This window comes from Mya arenaria, chromosome 5, assembly GCF_026914265.1.
Source record: "Mya arenaria isolate MELC-2E11 chromosome 5, ASM2691426v1".
Taxonomy (NCBI): domain Eukaryota; kingdom Metazoa; phylum Mollusca; class Bivalvia; order Myida; family Myidae; genus Mya; species Mya arenaria.
The window spans coordinates 16,397,671-16,421,876 of NC_069126.1; the positions used below are offsets into that span (position 1 = coordinate 16,397,671).

At 33.5% G+C, this 24,206-nt stretch overlaps 1 protein-coding gene across 5 annotated transcripts in view; it reads left to right on the forward strand.

Moving 5' to 3' along the window:
- Nucleotides 1-1,172: 1,172 nt before the first annotated feature.
- LOC128235173 (sodium- and chloride-dependent glycine transporter 1-like) overlaps nucleotides 1,173-24,206 on the forward strand; it is a 52,789-nt gene continuing 29,755 nt past the window's right edge. The window contains exons 1-6 of one of the 5 annotated variants that reach the window (XM_052949915.1): nucleotides 1,173-1,278; nucleotides 5,215-5,448; nucleotides 13,014-13,145; nucleotides 14,471-14,611; nucleotides 17,572-17,737; nucleotides 24,069-24,201. In XM_052949915.1, coding sequence (XP_052805875.1) covers nucleotides 5,235-5,448; nucleotides 13,014-13,145; nucleotides 14,471-14,611; nucleotides 17,572-17,737; nucleotides 24,069-24,201 — 786 coding nt within the window. In that variant the 5' untranslated portion in view covers nucleotides 1,173-1,278; nucleotides 5,215-5,234. The other 4 variants (XM_052949916.1, XM_052949918.1, XM_052949917.1 and 1 more) reach the window with 4 other exon arrangements.

The window sequence follows — 24,206 nt, forward strand, 5'->3', positions numbered from 1 at the left end:
TATTCTCATTTTTTTCAATTGGAGTGATATCAACAAATTTTGTTTTTTGCCTATGTCTCAAACTCCGACTCAAGACGCGTTAGTAAAACATGTCAGGCCGTAGTTCTAAGCGGAGTAACGCTCAGTTCGATGAACAGCTCAGCCAACAGTGAACAGGAGCATGAGTTGCATGAGAATGGTTTTAAGATTCAAGGTGCGTGAGAAGTGTGACATTTTTAAAATCACTATTACAGGATCCGTGACAGCGACTTCTCGTTGGTTTGAACTGTAATGGACCTGAAATGAAAAATCTCATCCGTCATTCAGAAAACCTCGGCCATTTTTCACCGTTTTCGATGGAAAGTGGCAGTTGTGTTCAGAATGCTGACCCATATGTTATATGTTACATAGCTGGAACCTGCACTGTATAGCTTTCACGGAATAGGGTGACTACATGAACGATTAAATAACATTTCTGTAGAAATTGAACAAATTCTTTCACTGGTTTGGGTGGTAAAGACCACAGTTGGAAAAGACAATTGGATACTAGAAGCTGACGTCCACAATGACGCGGCTTTTGAGGTGGCCAGGATTTTGGTGCGCTCTCTAGGTCGGAGTATAATTGACATTTTTTTCAACAGGTGTCCGTCACATTGCTTGGATAATATTTGAAATATGGCCATTCAGTCCTTCGACATTGTTTAAAAATAGTGTTATAACATTGCAATAAAATTCTAAGAGCTTCGAAAAAAAATCGTTATATTTAGTATTTATATACAATAATATTTCTTCTAGTAAAAAAACTTAGAATTTAATTGAATTGTTATATGATTACTTTTAAACAATTCCACATAACTTTAGAGCCATATTTGTATGTCCAATCACATGTTCTCATTGAACAAGCGAGATAAATCTTGAGCTGCAATAAAAAAATCAGACTAGGATTTATTTCCCCTGTTTTGAAAAATGCAGTGACGTTCATTTGTGCCAACCATTGTAAATGTAAAATAAAAATATTGTATTGAATAAAGAAGACATACCATAAACGATCATAAGTTTATTATAAATCTGTTATAATAAGTGTATAAACCAAATGGCACACACTTAATATGAAGTTATTTGCTAATAGAATAAGGGAGGCTACTCCTATAGATCTATACAAATATTTTCGTTCATAGAATTTGCTACTCTTCCGCTTGGTGAGGACTACAGACGACGCTTTGTGCTTTTTATGTTTTAATGAAAGAAGTTAAAGAAAATAGGAATTTGTCGTTCTCTTGGACATTTTTAATCGAAAAGGTATTGTTGTGTTTACTTATGTTTTAATTTCTTCATTTCTTTTGTATTGCAGCAAAAGTGGCTGTTTAAAAACGTGCTAACAGAAAAACAGTAAACAGTTAGTTGCGCGATGGCAAAAATGCTTGTTAAACACGTGGGTAAATGAAGCATCCGGAATAACTAAACGACTGCAATAATGGAAAGGGACTCGCTGTTATATTTGAAATTGAGGACTAATTTTGTTATTTTGTGGAAGTTGATGAAATTGAGTTACGTAATATACTTTTACTTATATTTACATATCGGATATTGCATGTAGCAATATATATACTAATGAAATGTTGCGATATTGACAATTCATTTGTGAAAGTCAGTTAATAACTGCCATTTATGTTTCCTTAGGGAATTGCTCTTGTTAAAATCAGGCTTAAATTACAGTCCAAAATGGGTTGGAATCAACATTCAATAGAATATACAGGGGCATTTTTTGGTAAGTGATGAATGGGGGGGGCGTGTGCATGGCCATAACATAGCCATAGTGACCTGTGATAGAATAAGTAATGCAGCTCAGCAAAATGCCAAAACAGAAAATAAGAGCATTAATGTCGAACAAAATTATAAAAAAAATTTCAAAATCTGATCATATATAACTTGGAACAAGTACTTTAAAAATTTTTTTTAGAGATTGCATGCTGAATACCCATTGCCCTTTTTTTTCTGAGTTCTGATTCTAGATATTGCATTTTTATTAAAAGCTGCATTCTGTGTACTGCCTTTAAGAAGCTACCAAATGCAACAGTTTATTTTTAACACTTCACTTGAAGAGAGGTACTGGAACATTTTTTTTTAACAAACTGCCAGCTTAGATATTAATATTATGTTTTCCCTCAGCACCTGATATTATACACATGCATTTTATGGTTTTAAAGTATAAAAAAAAAAGTTTGATGTTAATTGTATATTGGTTACCACAACCAATTATTTTGGCTTATAATGGGTGTCCATTGACGATTATTCTATGATATGATATATGATCATCACACCATCACTAAAACATTCATGTTCAGTCCAATCACTTGGCTAACCAGTGAACATACCCTTTGATTGAACTTGGTCATAAAGAAACTCATTTGCATTTGCTCACAGTACACTTTTTGTTTTAGTTCTAGCTTGATTTGAAACCTCTTTTAAATTGTTACAAGGTTTAAATCATACAGCTGAAGATAACTGTGTGTTAGCTAGAGATTGTCTGCTTTTCCTAGCCCTTCTGTCTATAATGCTCAGCAGCTGTGAGCAGTGGAAAATACCATGGAAATTTACCAGAACATTTTTGCTGATATCCAGACTGTGACCGAAAGATTTTTATATTGGTTTAAAGTATTGATTACTTTTTATCAACCAAACAAACCTGATGTGTTATATGAGATTTTTTGAAGAATGAGATAATTTTTTGTGGACATTTAAGAGCAATTTGTTTGCTTAAATAACATTATGAACTAATATTGATCCCTTGTTTGCAGTACTGTGTACCTGACAAATTGTTTATTGTACATGATGTTTATCAAATTATTTATTTGTAGTGCTGTATAATGTTGTGTATTAAAATCATGTGTCTTTTAACATTAAAGCTTCCTATTTGATTTGCAACCAAATAGCAGGAGTAATGTTTTAAGCTCACTAAGGCCAGAGTTTTTTTTATCTTTAGATTAACGGGAGATTTTTCAAAAAGTTGGGTAAGGAGGAGGAAATAAAAATAAAAATAAAATGCATAAAATGTCCCGAAGGAGAAATAAATAAAAATAAAATGGATTTTTCTCCGATTTTTTTTATTTTTTAAATCTTCTTATATCATGAAGACAAAACACACCTTACTTGTGTCAGCTATTTCATAGGCTGAAAAAAGGGTGATAGATCACCATAAAGTTTCAAAAGCATAATTATAAGATCCTTTTAATGACTGAAAATATTGACCTCAACACTGTGGAGTTCAAGCGCTCATTGAAATTAATTGTATATATTTGTTCGAATGCATCTATGCATATGAGGTGCATATATTATCAACCCATGGATTTTATGAAACATGTCAGTGTAATAAAGAAGTTTAAATGGCCATTTCTAACCTTTTGCCCACAGTATAAGCATATCCTTTCCATTGTGAAGTAATCAAACATTGAACAAAGTTTCAGACACGGTATAATAAGGAGGTCAAATGTGTTTTTAACGAAATAGTACCGTGACAATTTACCGTGATGTGGTTTTGATATAGAAAAAATAACCAAAAAAAGTTGACGCCCTGATGGAAATTCCTCTTCACTTCAAAGTTTGACAGGGCTTACGGATACACAGACAGTCAAAATCTACATTTATGTACTTCACCAAAGAAAATTCGGGAGCATTAAGATAAATTTGACAAGTGTTATATGTTTCAAAAAACCAGGTCTAAGAACTGATTTTAGAATCAGTCCTGAAAAATATCCTTCTAATTCCAGCTATGCCCGTTGGCAATAAGCAACGGATAAGTTTGACTTCTTGCACTGACTGCCAGATATCTTATGTTCAGATTTTTTGTTTTATCGGAAACACACACTATGTTATTATTACATCATTTTCAGTACTCTATAACGATTTAAATTCTAAATCATTATTAAACTAATTAACAACTACGAATATCACGATACCTTGTGTTTTTCTCTTCAAATATGTGATCGTGAAGTAGTGTGTTCAATGCTCCCCAGAGTCAAATTCAGAAAAAAATATCTATTTTGACTAGGATGAACACGATATCATTTTGCAGTTTGTGTTTGTCAGAAGCTATACATTTTTGCACTGTAATCCAATTCATCCTTGTTATTATACGACGTGCGCCAACGACTTTTAATAGTCAAAACAACCCAAGAATTTCTGTCTCCTTATTTTGACCGGAAGTTTCGCAATCATTCCACGAAACGCGAACAACATACTGAATTTATAAAAAAAATCACAATAAACACGCTTTAAGTTCTCCATGGTTTGATTTAACTAATGAAACATAAACATCGGAACGTTTTTGTTGTAAAACATTTCTATATAGCTGCAGAAATTGCGAGAAATAAGGGGTATGACAAAAACTACTTTCACTTTTGACAGGACGTTGTTATGGTAACGGGTACCTGTTCTGTTTCCCCGCGTATTTCCGACTGGTTTACGTGGTTTGTGCAGTAAAAAGACCTATAATTAATGACAATTGGTACACCAGTTGGTTCTGGGATATGGGTTATAGAACACTAATTTTATTTTCTTCTTAACATTGGAGCAACGTTCGTCGGAAAAAATAAAAATTAAACTACGAAAATGAATTTTATTTTTATTTGGGTTTTGCAATATTTAGGTACGGCGCTCCCGTAAATCTAAAGATATAAAAACTCTGGCCTAATACCAGTCTGTCTTCCACACTATTGAGTTTATCGGCAAAGGCTGCAGTGTAATTGCTCCATAGAACCTCAACAGTTGTCAAGGTGTGCAGAGAACATCTGACAGAAAGTTCTGGTGTTTTCTTCTTAAACAGGATCATTTTGTAGTACCAATGTCCTAGAAGGATTATTTTTAAGAAGTTTATTTAGCTATACATTCTTAGAAGGATAAATTTAAAATATTTAGCAACACATTCTTAAAAGGATAAATTTAAAAGCCCTACTCCTTAATCATATCAGTACATGGTATGTTTTATTAATAATAATACATGCTATTTTTGTAATAATAATCGCTTAAGGGCCATACTATATTTTACCTATGACATTTACCTGTAGATATGACTATAAGTGAGGATAACATGTGTATTAGAGTTGAAGTAAGCAGAAGATGGTTCCAAGTTAGTTAAATAGCATTGTTTTTTTTATCTTACTTTTGTGATTGGTGCTTATATGTTTGAAGTGGGTTTTTGTTTGTGTCTTGCTAATATTTGTGTTAATGTATTTTCAGAACCATCATTGTAGTTCATCATGACATCATTGAACGAAAAACCGGAGTACCAGTACCACCTTAAAGGTGCGGATGAAAATGGGGACGACTCCTCATCTGGTTCTGGTGAAGATGAAAACCAGGAGCGCGGAAACTGGTCAAGAAAAATGGACTTTATTTTATCATGTTTGAGTTATGCTGTTGGCCTGGGGAATGTATGGCGATTTCCTTATGTATGCTACAGGAATGGCGCAGGTTCGTTTTTTTTAAGTGACCATAATTTTTATTGGATAGTTTTACATTTGAGCTAGCATAGCATTTCCATACTTCAGCTTTTATTGCAGTGTTTAATTTTTAAATCAAAGAGTATATATCTTAATGTTCCATTTAATTTATGATCAGGTTAATACTTTTTTGATATTCAAAATGTTTTTTGTTAATGGAAATTCAATGGTCGAAATAAGCACAAGGCCTCAAGCCCTGCACTGGTTATATGATAGCATTAGTATAGGGATTCAGGCTTGTTCATCCAAAATTCTAAATTCCATGACCGGGAAATAGAGCTTTGTCTGAACATTATTGTTACACATAATGGAAAAAAAGGCTGCAGGATATAATGGGGACTTTGGGTGGATAAGGAGAATCATAGAGAATCAGCACTATTTAAGAAAGTGAATATGACCTAAATTTGGCCAACAAAACACATGATGATGAAATACATTCTTGTAATATTACCACGACTTGTCAGTCAGCAGACAATGCAAATGTCCGTCGGACAGTCGGACATGTCCGGTATATTTTCATTTTGACCGACGAAACTTTTGTTTTGGTCGGTCACAATGTCCGGTGAAAAATTACAGTCAGCACCGTTTAATTTTCGGAAAATTTACTTTCAGTTCCTAAATAAATGTTCAGAGTTATTTTTAACTATTATATCATGATTATTCAGCGTGTTAATCAGTGTATCACTATTTGTAAACCCCGTTTCGACATGTTTCCGTAAAAGCCGATAAAACGCGTAAGGTTCCGATTTCAGCTCGTACTCTAATACCTTTATATTGGAAAAGTTCGGAAATTACAAAATTCCGTATGTATTTTTATGGCGAAGTGGTTCCCGGCAATCGTGTTAATTTGAATATGATGATTAATATACCGAGCTGACTTTCTTTCCGCTCTGTTTAACATTGCCAATAAGAAGAACTCTACTTTCGTTTTTGCATAAATTTTGTGCCTGGGTTTGACTTGTAGTACAATTCTTTACATTTTATAACCGTACTGTATCTTTAATTTAAAGATGAATTAAAAGAGTAAGATCTAGCTGTTCCATGGGTAGACGAACCAGATATGAGTTTTTTTTGGAGGCATGGGAAGAAAAAAATTATGACATTTATAAGATCCAAATATTGATTTTTTTTACATGATGTTTTTTTTTTTTTTGTAATTTATTATAGTACTGTAGGACAAATCTAACCAAAAAGATCTAAACCTGTTATAATGGGGAATTACAAAACTTATTTAAAAAAAGAGGCTTAAAATCAAGGTGTAGGCTGATGTAAATGAATACTGTTTGTAACATTGCGACAGGTAAAAATTTGGTGCGACAGGTAAACTTTCAGTGTTTACCTGTCGCAATGTCCTGTGAAGAAGAAAAAGTTTTCGCGTTGTCTGAGTCAGTCCAGTTTGTTTCAGGTTTGTAGACTTCCTTAAACATGTTTAATTCACTGACAGAAATAATTTAATATTTACAACCCCTACTACTTGTTAAAATCAATTTTTGACTATAGACTCTTGACCATATGGTAAGCCCCCAAAAAAGTTCCCAATGTAGTTCCCAATCTTTCTCTTGCCATGATCATGAGTTCAGAAAATATAGCACAACTGGATCAATACCTCTACTTGGGGTCATACATGAAAATAAAAGTTTAACAATAAACATTGGAAATAAACTGGTTAAAATAATGAACACTTGAAATAATACAAAAAGGAAATGATTCAGGAAGAATATTGTCAAAACACTTGAAATGCTGGTGTTAAATTTTGTTTCCTTGAAATTGATTCATTTGACATTGGTCATTCAGTTGGTTTACAGATTACTGTGTTGTTTTAGGTTGTAAATCTTATCTTTTTAGTTGACTAATTATTCTTCTACGATTGACAATAATCTTATAAGGACACACTAAATATGTAGCTACGATTAAGGCTTTGACAGTACAGACAGATGGTCATATTATAAATATCCACAACAATAACAGAGTAGAAATTTCAGGAATGCTGTCATGTGACTGAGCTGAAATATACCAGTACCAGATTAACAGAAAAGCCAACATCAGCATCCATGTGTCTTGTGAAATGTACTCTGGCGTGTGTTATATTGCTCACTGCAATCCCTGGCTGCTGATTGAGTCTTGTCTATGAATTATGTAATTGAAAATTTCTTGTCAAGACAGCACTTGCTTAAGATTGATTCCGATTCAATAAGATTTAGTTGAAGAGGTTCCTTCATTTGTGTTTAAATTCTGTTTGATTATTGATCGTCTGGGGCCAATAATCATTTGGAGCATGGCGCTTCTGCCATGTTGTCAAGTTCAATGTTTTCGAGCACGCCTCAAACATAAAAACATGTTGTCAAGGCTCTGGTTTTACTTTTATCGTTATTATATAACAGGGGTTGTTAATACAACTGATAATTTGATGTAAACTGATAACCCCTAGTATGATTTCACATGCTTAATAAATTGTCAACTCATTAGACAGTTCTTGAACGTGCATTGCCAAATTGAATTCATCATGTCTAAATGTATTGATATAAAATAAAATAAAAAATATATTTTCATTTTATGTTTACTTTTAAGGGAATTGTGATGGAGCCTTTTGATAGGGGAAAAATAACATGACTAATATATTGTTCAGGTTCAAACCTTTTATATTGCTACATTTTCGAAATGTAAAGAGGTCAATGCTCCTCAAAAAATAAAATTGAATGGGAATATTTTTGTACCTAGGTAAAGGGGAATATATATACCTTTTCAGGGGGGATGGGGCTGAATTTTGGCTGCAAAAAGGGCCGAAAAAAACTCACTGTATCAGCCCTATCATAAAATTGGAAACGGAGCTTGGTAACCATTTGCAAGTCGCTCATTTTCATTCATTTTGAGGAGAACTTTGTATTTTGTTTTATTGCTTATAATGCAGATTAGCAACAGATTGCATGTAGGAAGGAATTGTATTAATGATATGAAATAAGTATGCATTTAAATTTTCTGGTCATGACTTTGATTGATGACGTCTGAAATTGACATATAATGAATTTTATAAAGCAGAACTAGTAGGCCAATCACTGTTACGAGAACTTTGGTTAAGGCTAATCCAAGGCTAAAGCTGATGACTGAATATTTCTGTATCATATTGGTCACATATTGGTTGAAGTGATATATTTTTATAATGATATGTAAGACAGTATTACTCTAGATCAGCTTCATTTATACTTAATTGTCGGAATGTACCCTGTCCAGGGGTCGACACTAACCATTTTCCCAAGGGATCCCGAAGGGACACCAACATCTGAAATCAGGTGTCCCTTCCTGAAATTAAAAGTCCCTTACATTTTTTACATTTTTTTCATTAATGAGCCTGTTTTAATATTAAATTGAACATACAAATCTAGTGCCTTTTACTTTTCAATTTGTAATTCAAGTATACACCATATTACACATGTTTTCAACAGCATGCAATGACAAGTTAGTTATAACACAATGTCACCCATGTGAACCTCTGGCAATGGCAGAGAGGAAGATTTGGGTCTTAAGTCGGTAGATTGGGTTCAAAAGTGGTAGAATGTCTAAGTCACACAATGTGTACAATGCAGTGTTCTGCCAAGGATTGAAAAAGATGGAGCCGAATGGCCCAGCAGTCATGAAAATTAGGGGCCATTTTCAAAAGTGAAGGGCCATGACCTTTGCACAAAAAAAGGGGAAAAATGAAAACTTGTAAATGAAAGTGTTTTATTTAACCATTATATACATGGTGTAACATCCACATGCATGTCTTGTTAATGTTGATTTTAAAGTTTTTACATTCAGAAGTAGTGAGTGCATTACTTTTCTTATGTTTTAAACAAATAGTGCATTTCATAGATTGAGGTTGTTCATCAAACAACAACCAGGAAAAGTCGGAGAGCCATCTTTTCTGGAATGACCTTGTTTCACTTTTTTTCTTGTCAGATGGATTTGCAGACGTTTTAGCATCGCAGTTATCTACCGGCAATGTATTAGAATTTTCTGCTAATATGCAGTCAGTTTCGCTTATTGAACTGTTTGGGGGAGTAATGTCTTTCGCGGTATTAATATTGCCGTCCAATATATTTGCTTTGTGTTTCTTCGCTTCAGGAACAGTGAAAGAATCAAACATAGTTTGGGTTGTTTTCTTTTTCTCAGCCATAATGATAACATTGAATTTAGTAAAAAAAATATGCTTGTTTGAATCGTTGTTTTATCGAATGAACGCTATGCTGTAAAACTTCTGAAAAATAAATCGATTAAATCAAAACGGCTCTTCGAAAATTCGATTAAGTCAAAACGGCTTTTCGAAAAACAGGCGTGCCGATCGGCCCGTCTACAGGTATTTCTTTGCGCCATCCCAATTTTTTCTGCGCCAATGGCACAAGGGCGCGTCCTTGGAAGAACACTGACAATGTAAACAAAAACTTGATGTTGTTACTATTTTTAGATTTTCGGAAAATACGCATTAAAAATGCCATGGTTCAGGGTCTTGTCAGATGTCATTGCTTTTGATTGAAAAAACAGTAGGAATATTACATCTGGCTTGTGAATCAATCAGACTGCCCAACAAGTGTAGTGCATACTGGAAGAGCAGACAACTGGAAAATAGTGTATGTTTATTTTCGCGCCAAAATGTCATAATTTTTTTATCCATTGATTGAAGATAAATAATAAAACTTTTATTTCTATAATGTTTTGATCAAGGCATAAAACAAAGAATGCTGAATAGTAGGATGGCTTCCATGAAAACTAGTTCCGAAAGATGCCAGTCTTTTGTAAATGTTACTGTAATAACTTGATGGTCACATCATTAAGGCATCAAAGTCAGCCGTTTTGGCATCTTTTTGGGCAGTTCTGACACATGAGCAAACTAGTTCACCATAATTATTGTACCGATTATAAAAGTCTGTCACCTCTGACACCATAATTATTGTACCGATTATTAAAGTCCGTCACCTCTGACCTTGTTGATAATGTAAACAACAAAGCAGAAGCGTTAAACCGCATGCGCACTGTGACCTGTTTATTTATAGATTCATGACGTAATTATAGTGAAAAGGTCAGCCATACTTTCGCTTTAGTGTGTGCGACGTATTAATATTAATATCTTTTTCACATGCACTGTCAAGAAAGTTAGGGGGACCCAAATTTAGGTAATTAATTCATGAAACGCTATTTATTTATTGATGATTTAGCTTTTATCGGTCAAAATTTAAGTGTCCCGACGGAATACTGGAGTTTGAAGTTCAGGTGTTCCTCCCGAAAAATTGGTGTCCTTGGGATCCCGGGACCCCTTTAGTGTCGAACACTGCTTTCTATATATTATAAAACATGTAGACAAGTTCTACCTATCTAAGACACAGACTACTGCTTAACCTTGATACACAGAATTCGGTAGAAATATTAGGTGGGTAGGAACATATTAAAGGTGGGTTGCAGCATTCTGCCAGAGATGTGCAGAATATTTCTTCTACCGTAAATCTTCCAGTACAATCTTTTTTACACAACTTTTTCTTTTTTTTAAATGACATGTTTTTGTTGCTTTTAGGCTTTAAATTTTAATCTTATGCCTCTAAATAGGGTCTTGTTATTTTTTTGCTTCTGTAATTTCCATTGTATGATTTTACCCATAATACATGACTGAATATCCCGAAAATGTATGAGATAATTTTAGTCATCAACTATTGTATATTTGAATTTCTTTGCACATGAAATATGCAATTACTGTTCTGCCATTTTTGCATTCTGCGTACAGAGGAAGCAATGTTAATAAGTTGAGAAAAATTCATTGTTAATGATAATGTATTACGATGGGTTAATTGCTTTGTGGCTATCAAGCAAATGGTAAAAAACACATCATTTATATCTTTCTTAATTTGTAATTGCAGTCATTGCAAGTAAATTAATGAAAGATGTCTAAAATGATAGAATGCCTCTATGAAACAGTTTACTTATAGGCATTAGGTATGGTAAAGTCAAGTAGGCAAAAGAATGTAAAAAAGTAGAGTAATGAAACGCAAGAGGTTTGTTGTTTACAGAATCATTTCCTCCATTCAGAATTCTGCCTTCCTACGTGAATGCAATTCAGAAATATGCAGGTTTATGTGGAGAAATATTTTGTCATCGTTATAAGACAATGTGAAAGGGTTGAAATTATAAAATAATAAGTCAGTGGCAATGTTGTCGGTTGAGTAACCGGCAAACTGCAAACAAACCCTTTTTTTCGACATAACAGCAGCTTTTATGTAAATTTAAATATGTATTTAAATTCACAAAAAAAAACCCCAAGGATATCTGTTTTTTGGGCTAGTAGATACTTTCAAATTTTTTATTTGATATTAAGTCAAGATGGTATTTATACTTCAAATTTCTATGCACTGCCGACGAACTTTGGTCTGTAAAAAAAGATGAAATCCACCTAGGCATGTTAGTTTACATAGGATTGCTGCTTTTTTAAGTTTATAAAATTAGCTTTTGCTCTTGCCCCAAGTATCTGCAATATCATAAAAATAATCAGCGTAATTAAGAATGGCTCTTGAGGAACATCAAAGATATTCTCCAGTTTTCTATGATATATAATTATGAAAGTAAGTATCCAGTTTTCTATGATATATAATTATGAAAGTAAGTATTCATTTGACAGAAACAGCAACTTGGCCTACAAATTAATCACTTCTGCTTGTTTGATTTTTAACATTGGGTCATAAATATAACACAAGGCAAGCAGGGAAAATTGTTTCCCTTCAATGATCCTGAGTGTTGGCGTGGGAGGAAAAGTTCATGTAACCTAGCATTGGCTTTGGCTGACCTGTGGCACAAAGCCATTCTTGTTAACAGATAATTAGATCCTGTCTCCCCTTATTATCATGACATCTCTTGTCCATCTTGACATGGAGTGGAGAAAAACAGAGTCTTCTTTTGCCAAGTTGTGTATTGTAGTATGTTTCAACAGAATGCCAGGTATTTAGTATGTTTGTACCTGCATATTGGCCCAAAAGTTGGATGACCCAAGATTGAACATTACATTTTTTTTCGATATCAAAAGTTCATATGATTAATAATTGCCCTACTTATGGATATTAAGGACTAATAAACTTAATTTGAACTTGTTTATTACACAATGGTTCCTAGTGTGTTTGTCATGAAGTATGCATGTAGGTAGGATCATGTCTCTGCTTTTAAATAGATTGACTACAATATAATCATGAACTAATCTGGTCTATCATTCAAACCTCACAAGTTGCTGATTGAGCATATAAAATCCTTTGGTTCTTATATTATTCTTGAAAATAAGAATCTTGATCAAAAAGCCCCAAATCGGTTTAATATCCTTGCTGTGACATTTATATTTTTTTGAATTTAAAAAAAGAAGAATGTTTTTAACAATGTGAGCACGTCTAGTACCATTGAAATGTCTGTCAGTTGCAGGGTTTAAATATGCCAATTTCAACCACTTTGCTAAATGGTAACAATACATGATAACCTACAACAGAGCTGATTACTTGTGTTTTGTATACCCAGATTTGTGTTGTTTTATTACAGGAGCATTTCTCATCCCGTTCATCATCATGCTGTTTGTGACGGGTATCCCGCTTGTTTACCTGGAGTTGTCGTTCGGCCAGTTTGCGAGTTCTGGAGTCGTGTCTATATGGAAGGCATCACCACTGTTTCAAGGTTTGTATGTGTATGTTTGGAGCACAACAGTCTGAAGATAATAACGTGTCCAGTGTTTTTGCTCTATTACAAGCACAATGAATATACCGGTTAATATTATCAGTAATTGAAGACAAATTATTATAAAAATACTTGGCCTTGTTATAGCCCCTCTGGTTGTCCTGCTAGTGCAGAGGCTAGTGCAATTGCTTCTCACCTATGCGACCTGGGTTCATTTCCCGGCCTGGACGTATGTGAGTTTGGTATAATGGTCACCAAGTCGGACAAGTGGGTTTCCCTTCAGTACTCCGGTTTCCCCCAAAACACATACCTCACTTTCGCATAACATCGGCCAATAAGAGTGATTAATATAATGTTGTTGTTACTTGTTTCACAATCATTGTAAAACAAATAAAAAAAGGTTTTAACTAATGTTCATGTGCGCTAGTAAAAGTACTAGCTCGAAGTTGCATGGAAGTTCAGATCGTAATTTCTATAACTGGATTAGTTTTAACACAGATTAATAATGTTTATAGTTCACATTCAGTGTTCTTCAAAGAAGTATTTGTACAAATATCGTAGAGTTATGTTATCTTATTTACAATCATTTCGAATTGTTATTCACATCTTTTTGAAGGCATAAAGATCAATGAGTGGGGAATGCCCCGTAGTGAATTTAAACCCTCTAAAATAGCGCGTGTCCAATTTCAAATGTTGACAGTAATCTAACCAATGATCTCGCCACTGACAGCACTTCCTTATACTATATCATGCTCATGTCTTTTGAATGTGAATGTTGATATAATTTATTTCATTAATAAGTAATGTTCCCCTCCCTGGCTTTGTATTTGTACTATCATGCCCCTACCTGGCTTTGTTTTGGCCTTGATCTTGCCAAAAATTGCTGAAATGTAAATTGTTGAAAAACAACTCCCATTCAGAAAATCTGGAAAACAAAGAAAAACGTTGTGTTTGTAAAGCTAAAGTTGCAGTAACTGTTATAAAAGTTTAAAGAATATTCAACCTACATAATTATAATATTTAAACATACCTGATTCTGTGTAAAATTATGAAAAAATTCTCCAATTCCAAAGATATTGGTTATATTCCCAAAATACTAGAAAAAAAACCTTACAATTTCTTTTCCTATGATAAGATCACAATTTTTGAGCCATTAATGTCTGGAAATTGTTGCTAAAATTGTTGCAGTATCACTTTGTATAAAAAAATAACAAGCCCATTTGAAAAAATTCAATTTTGAACTATATAACTGTGTAGAGCTTTCTAGCATGAGCTCTTTTTGAACAATGGATTTTGTCTCAAAATGTTTGTCATCTCCTTTTCAGGTGTGGGCTGGGCCATGTTCATTGTGTCTGTCTTGATCGCAATCTACTACAACATGATCATTGCCTACACCATCTACTACCTGTTTGCCTCCTTCAAGGCCATGCTACCCTGGGCTGAATGCGGTTCCTGGAGTTCTGAAGGTATAGACCCCCTACTCATTTGGAAATCCCTTTTTCAGGGAATTTTGGGATTAATTAGGTTGGAATATCTGATTTATGGAATGAATGTACAATAAAGGGCACTTTATATCATCAAGTTGTAAGTAATAGTTAGTGTTTTCTTTAAAGTGTAATGTTTTCAAAATGATTTATTGGGGAAACATATTGTTATTGTCTTGTCCGTCCGTCCGTCAGTCGGTCAGTCTCTACATCACACTTCGTTTCCGCTCAATAACTTGAGAACGCTAAGATGCAGGAACTTCAAACTTGGTAAGCGAGTTGATCATGACTGGTATTATATTGACTTAAAAAAATTTGGTCACCAGTCCATACGTCACACTTCTTTCCGCTCAATTAAAGAACGCTTGGACCCAGGAACTTCATACCTGGACCAAGGAACTTCATACTTGGTATATGGGTTGGTCATGACCCGTATGTTGGTTTGTCTCCAGTCCAAAAGAACAAATTGCATGTCCATTATTGATTATTTCTCACCTACGACCACACTGTAGGGAGACAAGAGCTTTTTCCAAACAAGCAATCTCTAGATATATTCGAATCCAACCTGTGATCCTTATGGCAGGGACATGAGCGTAGACACTACATCTATAATGTCACGTACTTGGATCACCATGGATTGGTACATTATAAATTGTTCGTGGTTAATACCAAAAGGTACCAAGTGACATCAAATTATAGAAAGCATTGATAATTTCTTTTATTAACTCTGCAAATTGTGAACATCACAAGTTTCTAAAACATTCATAATATGACATTATGCATTAATTGAGAATGATTGATTACTTGACTCACTTGAATGACAAATAATGGAGAAGGCTCATGATATTTTAATGGAGTTCAAGGACTGTGAAGGACATTTTGTTCCCCTGTGATCATTGCATCATGATCTGGGATTCAATGATAGAATGATAGCAACAACACACACTTAACAGGCCAAGATGGAGACACACTAGGCCTGGAAACGAACATCTCCCATTAACTGTCTAGTTGCATCCAGGCTACAAGGGTCTAGCGCTGTTATTCAAAAATATCTGTCTTCGTCTCACTTTGTCACACAAACACATGAAACACAGCGTATTTCCCTTTGTGAATTATTGATCAAATTTAATAGGAACAGGCAGACTGTATTTTCTGCAATATGTCCAACAGTCAGAAAGAATTGGTTGTAATTTATAGATGCATCTCAACTTGGGGATTTTTAGTTTAATTGGAAATTGTAAATTAAACAACAAAACTATTTAATCTGAAGGGAGTCACTTAAGACTTTTGACAAAGAGAATGCTGGGTAGTCGATCAATATTTTTTCAATCTTAAATAATCCCATGTTAAAAAAACATTTTACGCCCATATAAAATGACCAAGCTAAGCTCATTATATTTGTTTTTGGACTTAAAAAGGAAACTTTTGATAATCAAAATAAACTCATTGTTATTTGGTATAATCAAGATTAAGTAAGAAATCAGGCTTTATGAAAGCTTGTTATGATGTAAAAACATTTGAAAAATAGGGGCAAAATATTTCTCTATAATTGAAGTCTGATGAACAAAATACCCATCATCTTTTATAAAATAAATCAGGTCATTCATGTGTTATGAACTATTGCTGTTTTTAATGTTGAATGATTATAATTGATCAGTGGTAGGTTATAGTGTGTTTTTTTCCTCTATCAAGGTAATGATGGCGGGGAACTTTGAAAGGGGAAAAAAGAGTGTTGTTTTGGCAAAAAGGGGGAAAATAATGGCCAACTTGTTTTTAATCCTTTTATTCAACAAACCTAAAGACATATTTATAAATGGCACTCTATTGCTCCATTTGCTGTCAAGAGTTTAATGTTTCTCATTTTTTTATATTTCTTCTTATATATATATATATATATATATTATTTTTTTTAAATTAATGGGATTTGTTTACCTCGGTATGGGAAAAATATAAAAAAAATCAGGAGGGGAATGTGACCAAATTTCTGCCCCGAAAAGGGCAAACAAAACAAACGGGATAACTTTGTTTTATAAGCCTTGAGACATGATACAGGGGCGGATCCAGGATTTGAGGTTAGAGGGGGCGCACTTTATGGTGGGGCGTGAGTCCACTCCCCAGGAATCCTCAAAATAGGCTCTCAACATGGCAAAGGGGATTAAAGCTGTCGTCGCGCACAAACAATTTTGGTGTAATTTATGCATAATTTCTGTCTCAAATTGATAATTCAAGTGATTTAGATATTTGTACATGTAGGTTGACCAACTGATTTTATGAATAAGATTATTTGGACTTAACATATCCTTTGAAAAAAGGAAGCTGAAACTTGACTTTGTATCTTGTCAGGAAGCAAAAAGTGAAGTGTGTCACAACTTTGAATCTGTCTAATAGTGGGCTTTTACGACGTCTTTATTTTATTTCATTACATTCCTTTTATGGAAAACACAAACTTTACATGCAATCTGCATGCACAGTTTAAAGTAAAAGTATATATTTCATAAATGCAAAATCAGGTGTTATATAAATATGTAAAGGGCATTGTGATTGAAATGCACAATAAAATGGCAAATATATGACAGGGAGACTATCTGACTATTAAAATTATAAGAAATATTTTTAACAGACAGTATCCAGATGTAATTATCAGTTGATAGTACGATGAGTTGATACCCCTGATGAAGTGAATAAAAAAGAAGTTATATGTATATTCTTTGATTGTTTACTTTATCTCTTTCTGTGTTTGTTACCATTTCTTTCATACATTAAGCATTATTTGGAAAATAATGTTTAAAGTTGGCAATGATGACGGCATTATTTTTATGACCCCACTTTGTTTGTGACGCAGGGTGAATGGTTGGGGGGGGGGGGCATTTATCTATTGTTAGATTTGCTCTTGATTGTAGATCTAGCCCAATTGTATCTCGTCTGTTTACCTTGCTCCACAGAGTGCATGCGTGAGGATATGGAGCAGAAGGTGAACTGTTCGTCCATGAACGACTCCGCGTGGTGTAACAACGAATGTTTCCTGAAGGCCGAGGTCAACCTGACTGTCTGGACAAAGGTTGCCAACTGTAGCTCCGCCGTTGTCTCACCCAGTGACGACTATTTCCAGTAAGTAGTTCCGTAGGGAGTTGTTTAGAAGCTTACAAGTGCATGTGCACTTGCAAATATAGAGGCATTTGCAAGGCATTCCTTGCTGAACACTTAGAAAGTTGGAATTGAGTTTTGGTCTTTGAAAGGATTAGTCTGCTGTGTCTGGCCTGCAGATTTACTCATTTAAAAAAACAACCATTAACACTAAAGTTGTTTCCCATGGTTTTAAGTTCTTGAAATTCAGTCGACCATTCAGTCCAGTAAGGTCTGGTAAAAAAAAAAGCCAAGCAATCTTACAATAGACAAGAAACAAAAAATAAGCAAAATCAAAGTTTTGGTTTGGTAAATGGTTGGTCACAAATCATATTTTCTGTTTGAGGGATATATATGCATGTTAATGTTGTGAACCTACCCCTAAGTTTAAAAGTTATATGCAATAAACCATGTTCTGAAAGTATAAATTTCAATAACAGTTACACTTCAATCCAGGACTTCCTTTTGAAAAACTGAAATTTGGCCAACCAGGTCTGTTTTTCATAGTCTTAATCTATCAATTTGCTTAATTGTCAATGTTTATTTTTTAAGCAATTATGAGTATATATTTGCTTTTTTTTGGTTAAAGATGTTGAATTTGATAAAAATTAATTCATATACAACATGAAGTAAGAATCTGATTTTAGATGTAATAAGTATGTAATGATTCAACAAGTTCTTCCAAAGTTTTATGAATTTACAATATCGATTCCTTACAAAAAACTTGATTGATTTGAATGCATTTACTTAAAGAAAGTGATTATTTTTTCAATTATATTACTACAATAGGTAAATTATATAGCTAGCGTCTAAGGTTCACTTCTAAGGTTCTTCTGAAGATCGTTCATGATAAAATTATATTCATTGTAATATTTAAATACATCATAGAATAGAACACTGTCGGAAAGTCACAAATAATATGTCAAAGGTCACACTTCTTGTGTTGATGTTTAAAAGTGACAAAACAGACTCAACCACTTTTATGCAAAATAGGATCAACTTAATGCCTTTTCACCCATAGATTACCGAAACTAAGCACAGTTATGTATTCAAAATATTTACAATTCTCTACCAGGGATGATAGAATTATTTTGTAGAAAATAAATGTAAGGCAAAAGTAATGACGCAAATAAGATGGTTTATGAATATTTTAATATAATCCATCAAAATATCATTTATTCTCAATAGGTGTGTAAATTTTTTCATTAAAGTTTATTTAACTTTTCGGTTGATGACCTTAACAAGTCAAAAATAAAAATAAATCAATATGTAAATAATTTGGAAAGGAAAGTTTTGACATTTGTTTCAAAACTGGCATTGCAGTTTCAGCACTGTTACATGCAAGTTTTCAATTGTCCAAAACTGGTTATTTCTTTGGTTGGGTTGATGTTTGCCGACAAGTCCAGATTTATCCAATATCTCAACCAATTCAATTATTTAAATGTTTCGAATTAACTAAAAAGACAACCTCTTGGGTCATATTCAATATTATTCTTATCCTTGTTCTTGGGACACACCTCATTGATTCCATCCAGGCCATTGGTCAGTTGTTTTTTTACAGTCCAAACAAAAAATCATTTTCTATTCTAAAATTTAAAGATGAATTCATACTCCCAAATAAGATTTTCGACAATTAATACTATATGTTTTAATGTACTAAAAAGGATGAATAAATGTTGAAAACAATGGTTCTTATGAAGGATACCGAGTTTAATTTGAAAAAAATGTGAAGAAAACACATAAATTCTACCTTATGACATGACAGTTGATCACTGATAATCTTTTAACACTCACCAATCATATAATATTTTTGCTTGTTTAGCTTTAAAATACTAGAATACAATCTTGTTATCAGTAAATGATATTTTTCATAAATGCATTAATTTTTAAGTAGTTTAATGTTTATCACTTGAAATTGATGTTTGTTATACATGTGTTTTACATTGATTTTGAATAAGAGTGTCACTTTAAGCTAAATATTAAGTTGGTTATAGAGTGCAACTCCAAGGTTTTGTACAATTGGCTATAGGAAAATAAAATAATTTAAAAAAAAAACAGTACATTATTTGACATGCAAGTTAATTAATAACATTGGTATTCAAAAGTTTTATCTTTCTGGAATAAAAACAAGCAGATAAAATCTGTATTAAATGTGATTTCAATTTGTTTTATTTCTGTTTGAGTGAAATTTATGTAAGATCACATGATAAAAGTCATGTTAAGCTGCATATATGTATTAAGAGAAGAATAGGCTGTTCGAATGTCATGTCTAAGGGTCCATGCTTGATGATTTTTAAGAGGATTTGGAAGGGGGCCATAACTGATGTTGGTAAAACTTGTGGTCCAATCCCCTTGCATGTTTTATGTTGGTTTCAAATATTGTGTGAAAGTTCTTTATTGATATTCTGGTTGTAAAATGTGATTTTTTTCATGCAATAAAATATATAATTAATTAAATTTATTAAAAAACAACAACCTTTTTTTTGGAAAATGGACCCAAAATATCACCGTTGTAATTTAAGAAATATTTCCATCAGAAGGAAAAGGTTTTTAGCTCTACTGGCCAAAGGCCAGAAGAGCTTATGCGATGGTAATGTGTACGTAGTATGTGCATCCGTGCGGTCATGAGTCTGTAAACAATTGGTTGTGAACACGATACAGTCTTCAGTTTTGATTGTATCTCGATGAAACTTGTACAGTATCTAGATATCCATTAGAGCTGGGTTCCTTTCGAAAACCAGCTAGATCCGCCCATGCATGCCTAGATTATGGCCCTTGATAGTATAAAAAAATGCTATTGTGTATACAATTGGTTGTGAACACGATACAGTCTTCAGTTTTGATTGTATCTCGATGAAACTTGTACAGTATCTAGATATCCATTAGAGCTCGGTTCCTTTCGAAAACCAGCAAGATCCGCCCATGAATGCCTAGATTATGGGCCATGAAAGTTTAAAGAAATGCTTTCTATTTTTAGCCATGTCTGCATGAGCGAATTCTATTTTTAGCCAAGTTTACATGTACATGTAAATTCAAGTCTTAGAGTTAAGGGAGACAATTTGCAAGTCTAGGATTTTGAGAGACAATTTGCTTTTTGCTTCTGCAGTTGATTTTGTGAATTACTCTGCCTTGTTCTTGTTGAAAGCCCAAAGGCCATTTTTTAGCTTGAAGTTCTGTAGTTTGCGCATTCATCTTAACAAAATTGGTTGTGAATGTTTAAGTTATACACCTGGTGTCATTACTGGCCACACCCAGGGTTCACAGGTTTGGTAAACATAAATCTGGAAAGGTTTGAAAATCTTTTTGTGTGTTCGTGCATCCATCTCAGCACAATTGATTGTGAATTTTGTTTAAATTGATCAATGTTGTCCTAGGATGCCCTTGACTTTGACCTTTTGACCAACTTTTTTTAACTTTTAAAACTACAGAAATTTTTACTATGAGTACAGTTTTGAAAGCATTTTTTTTTTTTTGTCAGATGACTTTTACTTGGCACATATTAAAATAGTTAATGCAACTAATCTGCTTACAATACTTTCTGGGCTCAGATGTTGAACGTGCTACGTTTTCAGGTAACCCAAACACAAAACATAAACTATAAGTCTGTTGCCCATACATACATGCTCTGGATTGATATGACCACAAAAGCCATGCCAGTAGAGCATAGGCCCTTTTGGGCCTCTTGTTTTACAAAAAATTGAGTAGTTCCAAGAAGTATAACAATTGTTTTCCCTATTCAGTATCATCTTTAACCACAATGATCGTGAGGATTGGGAAGATAGAGTCGTATGACACAAACATAAAGATTGGAATTCACCTAATTCACTGTTTTCATACATGTACCGTCAAGTTTATATATCATACTCAGTCATTTTTATTAAATGAGGATCAATTATGATTTGGGCTGAAGTTGGGTTTTTTAAAACTCATTTCTACTTTATTTTCACAATGATTAATGAAAATCCATCAGCCAACAAAGTCATGTTGACCTTTAAATTTAGTAAAGTTAGTACTGAAATGTATTAAAACCATTATATCTCATCACAATCTTTTGGACCTCTTCTTAAATCATTAAATAATTCAATAGAAATGGAAAATGGTATAGCTGCATTGACCTTTAACCTGTTACTAAAGTCTAATTTGGTTAAAATTTTCCACTGCCTTATAAACCAATGTATGAGTTCATTATATGCACTATAACCTGTCAATCCTCCCAACGCGGTAAACAAAAATCTTGTTCTAAAACCCATATTTCCATATAAAGCATTTCCAAATAAGGATTTCCAAGTTCCTTAAACACGGGTGGCAAAATAGTTAAGATAGACAACTTTAATTAGAATTGAAAACATAGTAAAGATAGGTAACTACTTTTTGGGGGTGGATTTTTTATACCCCTCAATTATCCTTCTTTATATTTAATAATTCACAGTTAATAACTGACTGGCATTACAAAGTCCATTTAAAATAGTGATTTATAAAATTGACATGAATTAATTGTATGTTATGTTTTCATACCATTGTCATTCTTTTATCAATTTCCTCTTGACAAGAGTTTGAAACCAAAGGGATTTTTGAAGTTCGAGACTCTGTTAAACTTTGGCTCAAACTTGGGATTTGGGTCAGACTACTAGTGCAATAAAAATATTGAACGATATTGGATGCTATCCGTAAATGTCCAATCAAGTTGAAATCTTGCTCAAGTATAATGTCATTTGTTTTTTGCATGGTTAAAAATATTAATAAGGCCATGGTTTGGTTAGGGTACCATTTTGTCCTGAAACAGATAGGGCTGTTAGGCCTTTTTATTTTAATTTTTTTACTATGCATTCTGTAAGAATGTTATAATCATCAATGATAAATGGCGTTGAAGTCATCTTCAGTATAAAACTTAAAAGGTTTTTAAACTACATATTAAAATGCACACTTACCAATTATTATTTTTATTTAATGTGTTCACAAGGTCTAACAATTCGGAGCATTGATATGAATTAAAGATGAACACAACCCACGGTTGCCTCGAAACAGAATTGTTCTCTTTTTTTCCACATAAAAGATATGGTGGATTTGCCCACAACTGCCTTGAAACAGAAGTGTTCTCTTTTTTCTCAACATAAAAGATACAGTGGATCTGTAATTAAATGAGTTCATCTATGAATTGATGGCAAAGTGTCTTTGGAGAAATGCCAGTGTTGATTTTATGATCATGTGTTATACCATAATGAATTGTGGTGTTTTGCCTTTTTTCCGGTATGCAGCATTAATCAATTAACATGTTGGCCATGCCAGCACAAAATGTTTTATCTGCCCAAGCATAAAATTATATGTTAAAAGAAAAAAAAATTGAAGTGCTTTCTGTAAATGCTAATGTAATGGATACATTAGTTGTAATTACTTGACCTGTGGGTTTTTTGGTCATCAGGAGGCCAATTGTCTGCTTATTAAATGTAACCAGTATCTTTTACAACTGACGCCTGACAGAATGTGACAGCTGGTTTACAATGATATTAATTATAAAAGGTATTCCGCAAGGAAGTTTGGTACTTAGAACATTTACAAACAAAACTAAAAATCAGGATAGAAACCCGCCCTCCGCCTGAAAGGCCTAAAATTGTAAATTTCCAGGTGTAACCCAGTTGTTGGGGAAAACTGTGTTTTAATAAAAATTACCGTAAGAGCATTTATGTATGGCCTCTGCTGTAACTTTACCTGCATCCCTAAGCATTTCTAAGCTGCATAAGGTTTACGACCAAGATATATTACTGAAACTGGCATCAGACCTGTGGATTTTATTGACTGCTTTGAAATGTCGCAAGAACAGGAGCATCAAGGAAGGAGTTGTTTTTCATCACACATCTAACTTTCATAGTCTGTTGAGTCTGTTGAAATTTAATGCCAACTGCACCATGAAACAATTGTATCACTACCATCAAGCACTAAAAGGTATTTTATTTTCTAAACTCTTAAAACAGTGGGACCTTGCGTCAGGCTATAATATTTCAGCCACATAAATGGAGGGTTTGTAAAAAAAACAACACATTCATACCCTGTAAATACTATAAACAAAAAAATACTCCTGTTATTAAAAAAATCATCCTTTGCAATGTCCAGGACAGATTATGCATTTAAAAAAGATTGAGTTTTATCAAAGAAAAGGGTAAGAAAATGCGATGAAATTGATGATGAACTTCCACTGATAAGTTGAAAAATACCCTGATAATGGTAACCTAATTCTGTGACTACGGTAATATCAAGAATAAAAATTGTTAAATCTGAAACCCATGTTATAAACCTAATACTGTGTTATTTGTGTTTGCAGCAAGGTTGTGTTGGACATCAGTGAGGGGGTGCATGATATGGGCGGTCTCAAGTGGCAGCTGGCCCTGTGTCTATTAGCTGCCTGGGTACTTGTATGCTTCTGTCTAGCTAAGGGAATCAAGTCTGGTGGAAAGGTATG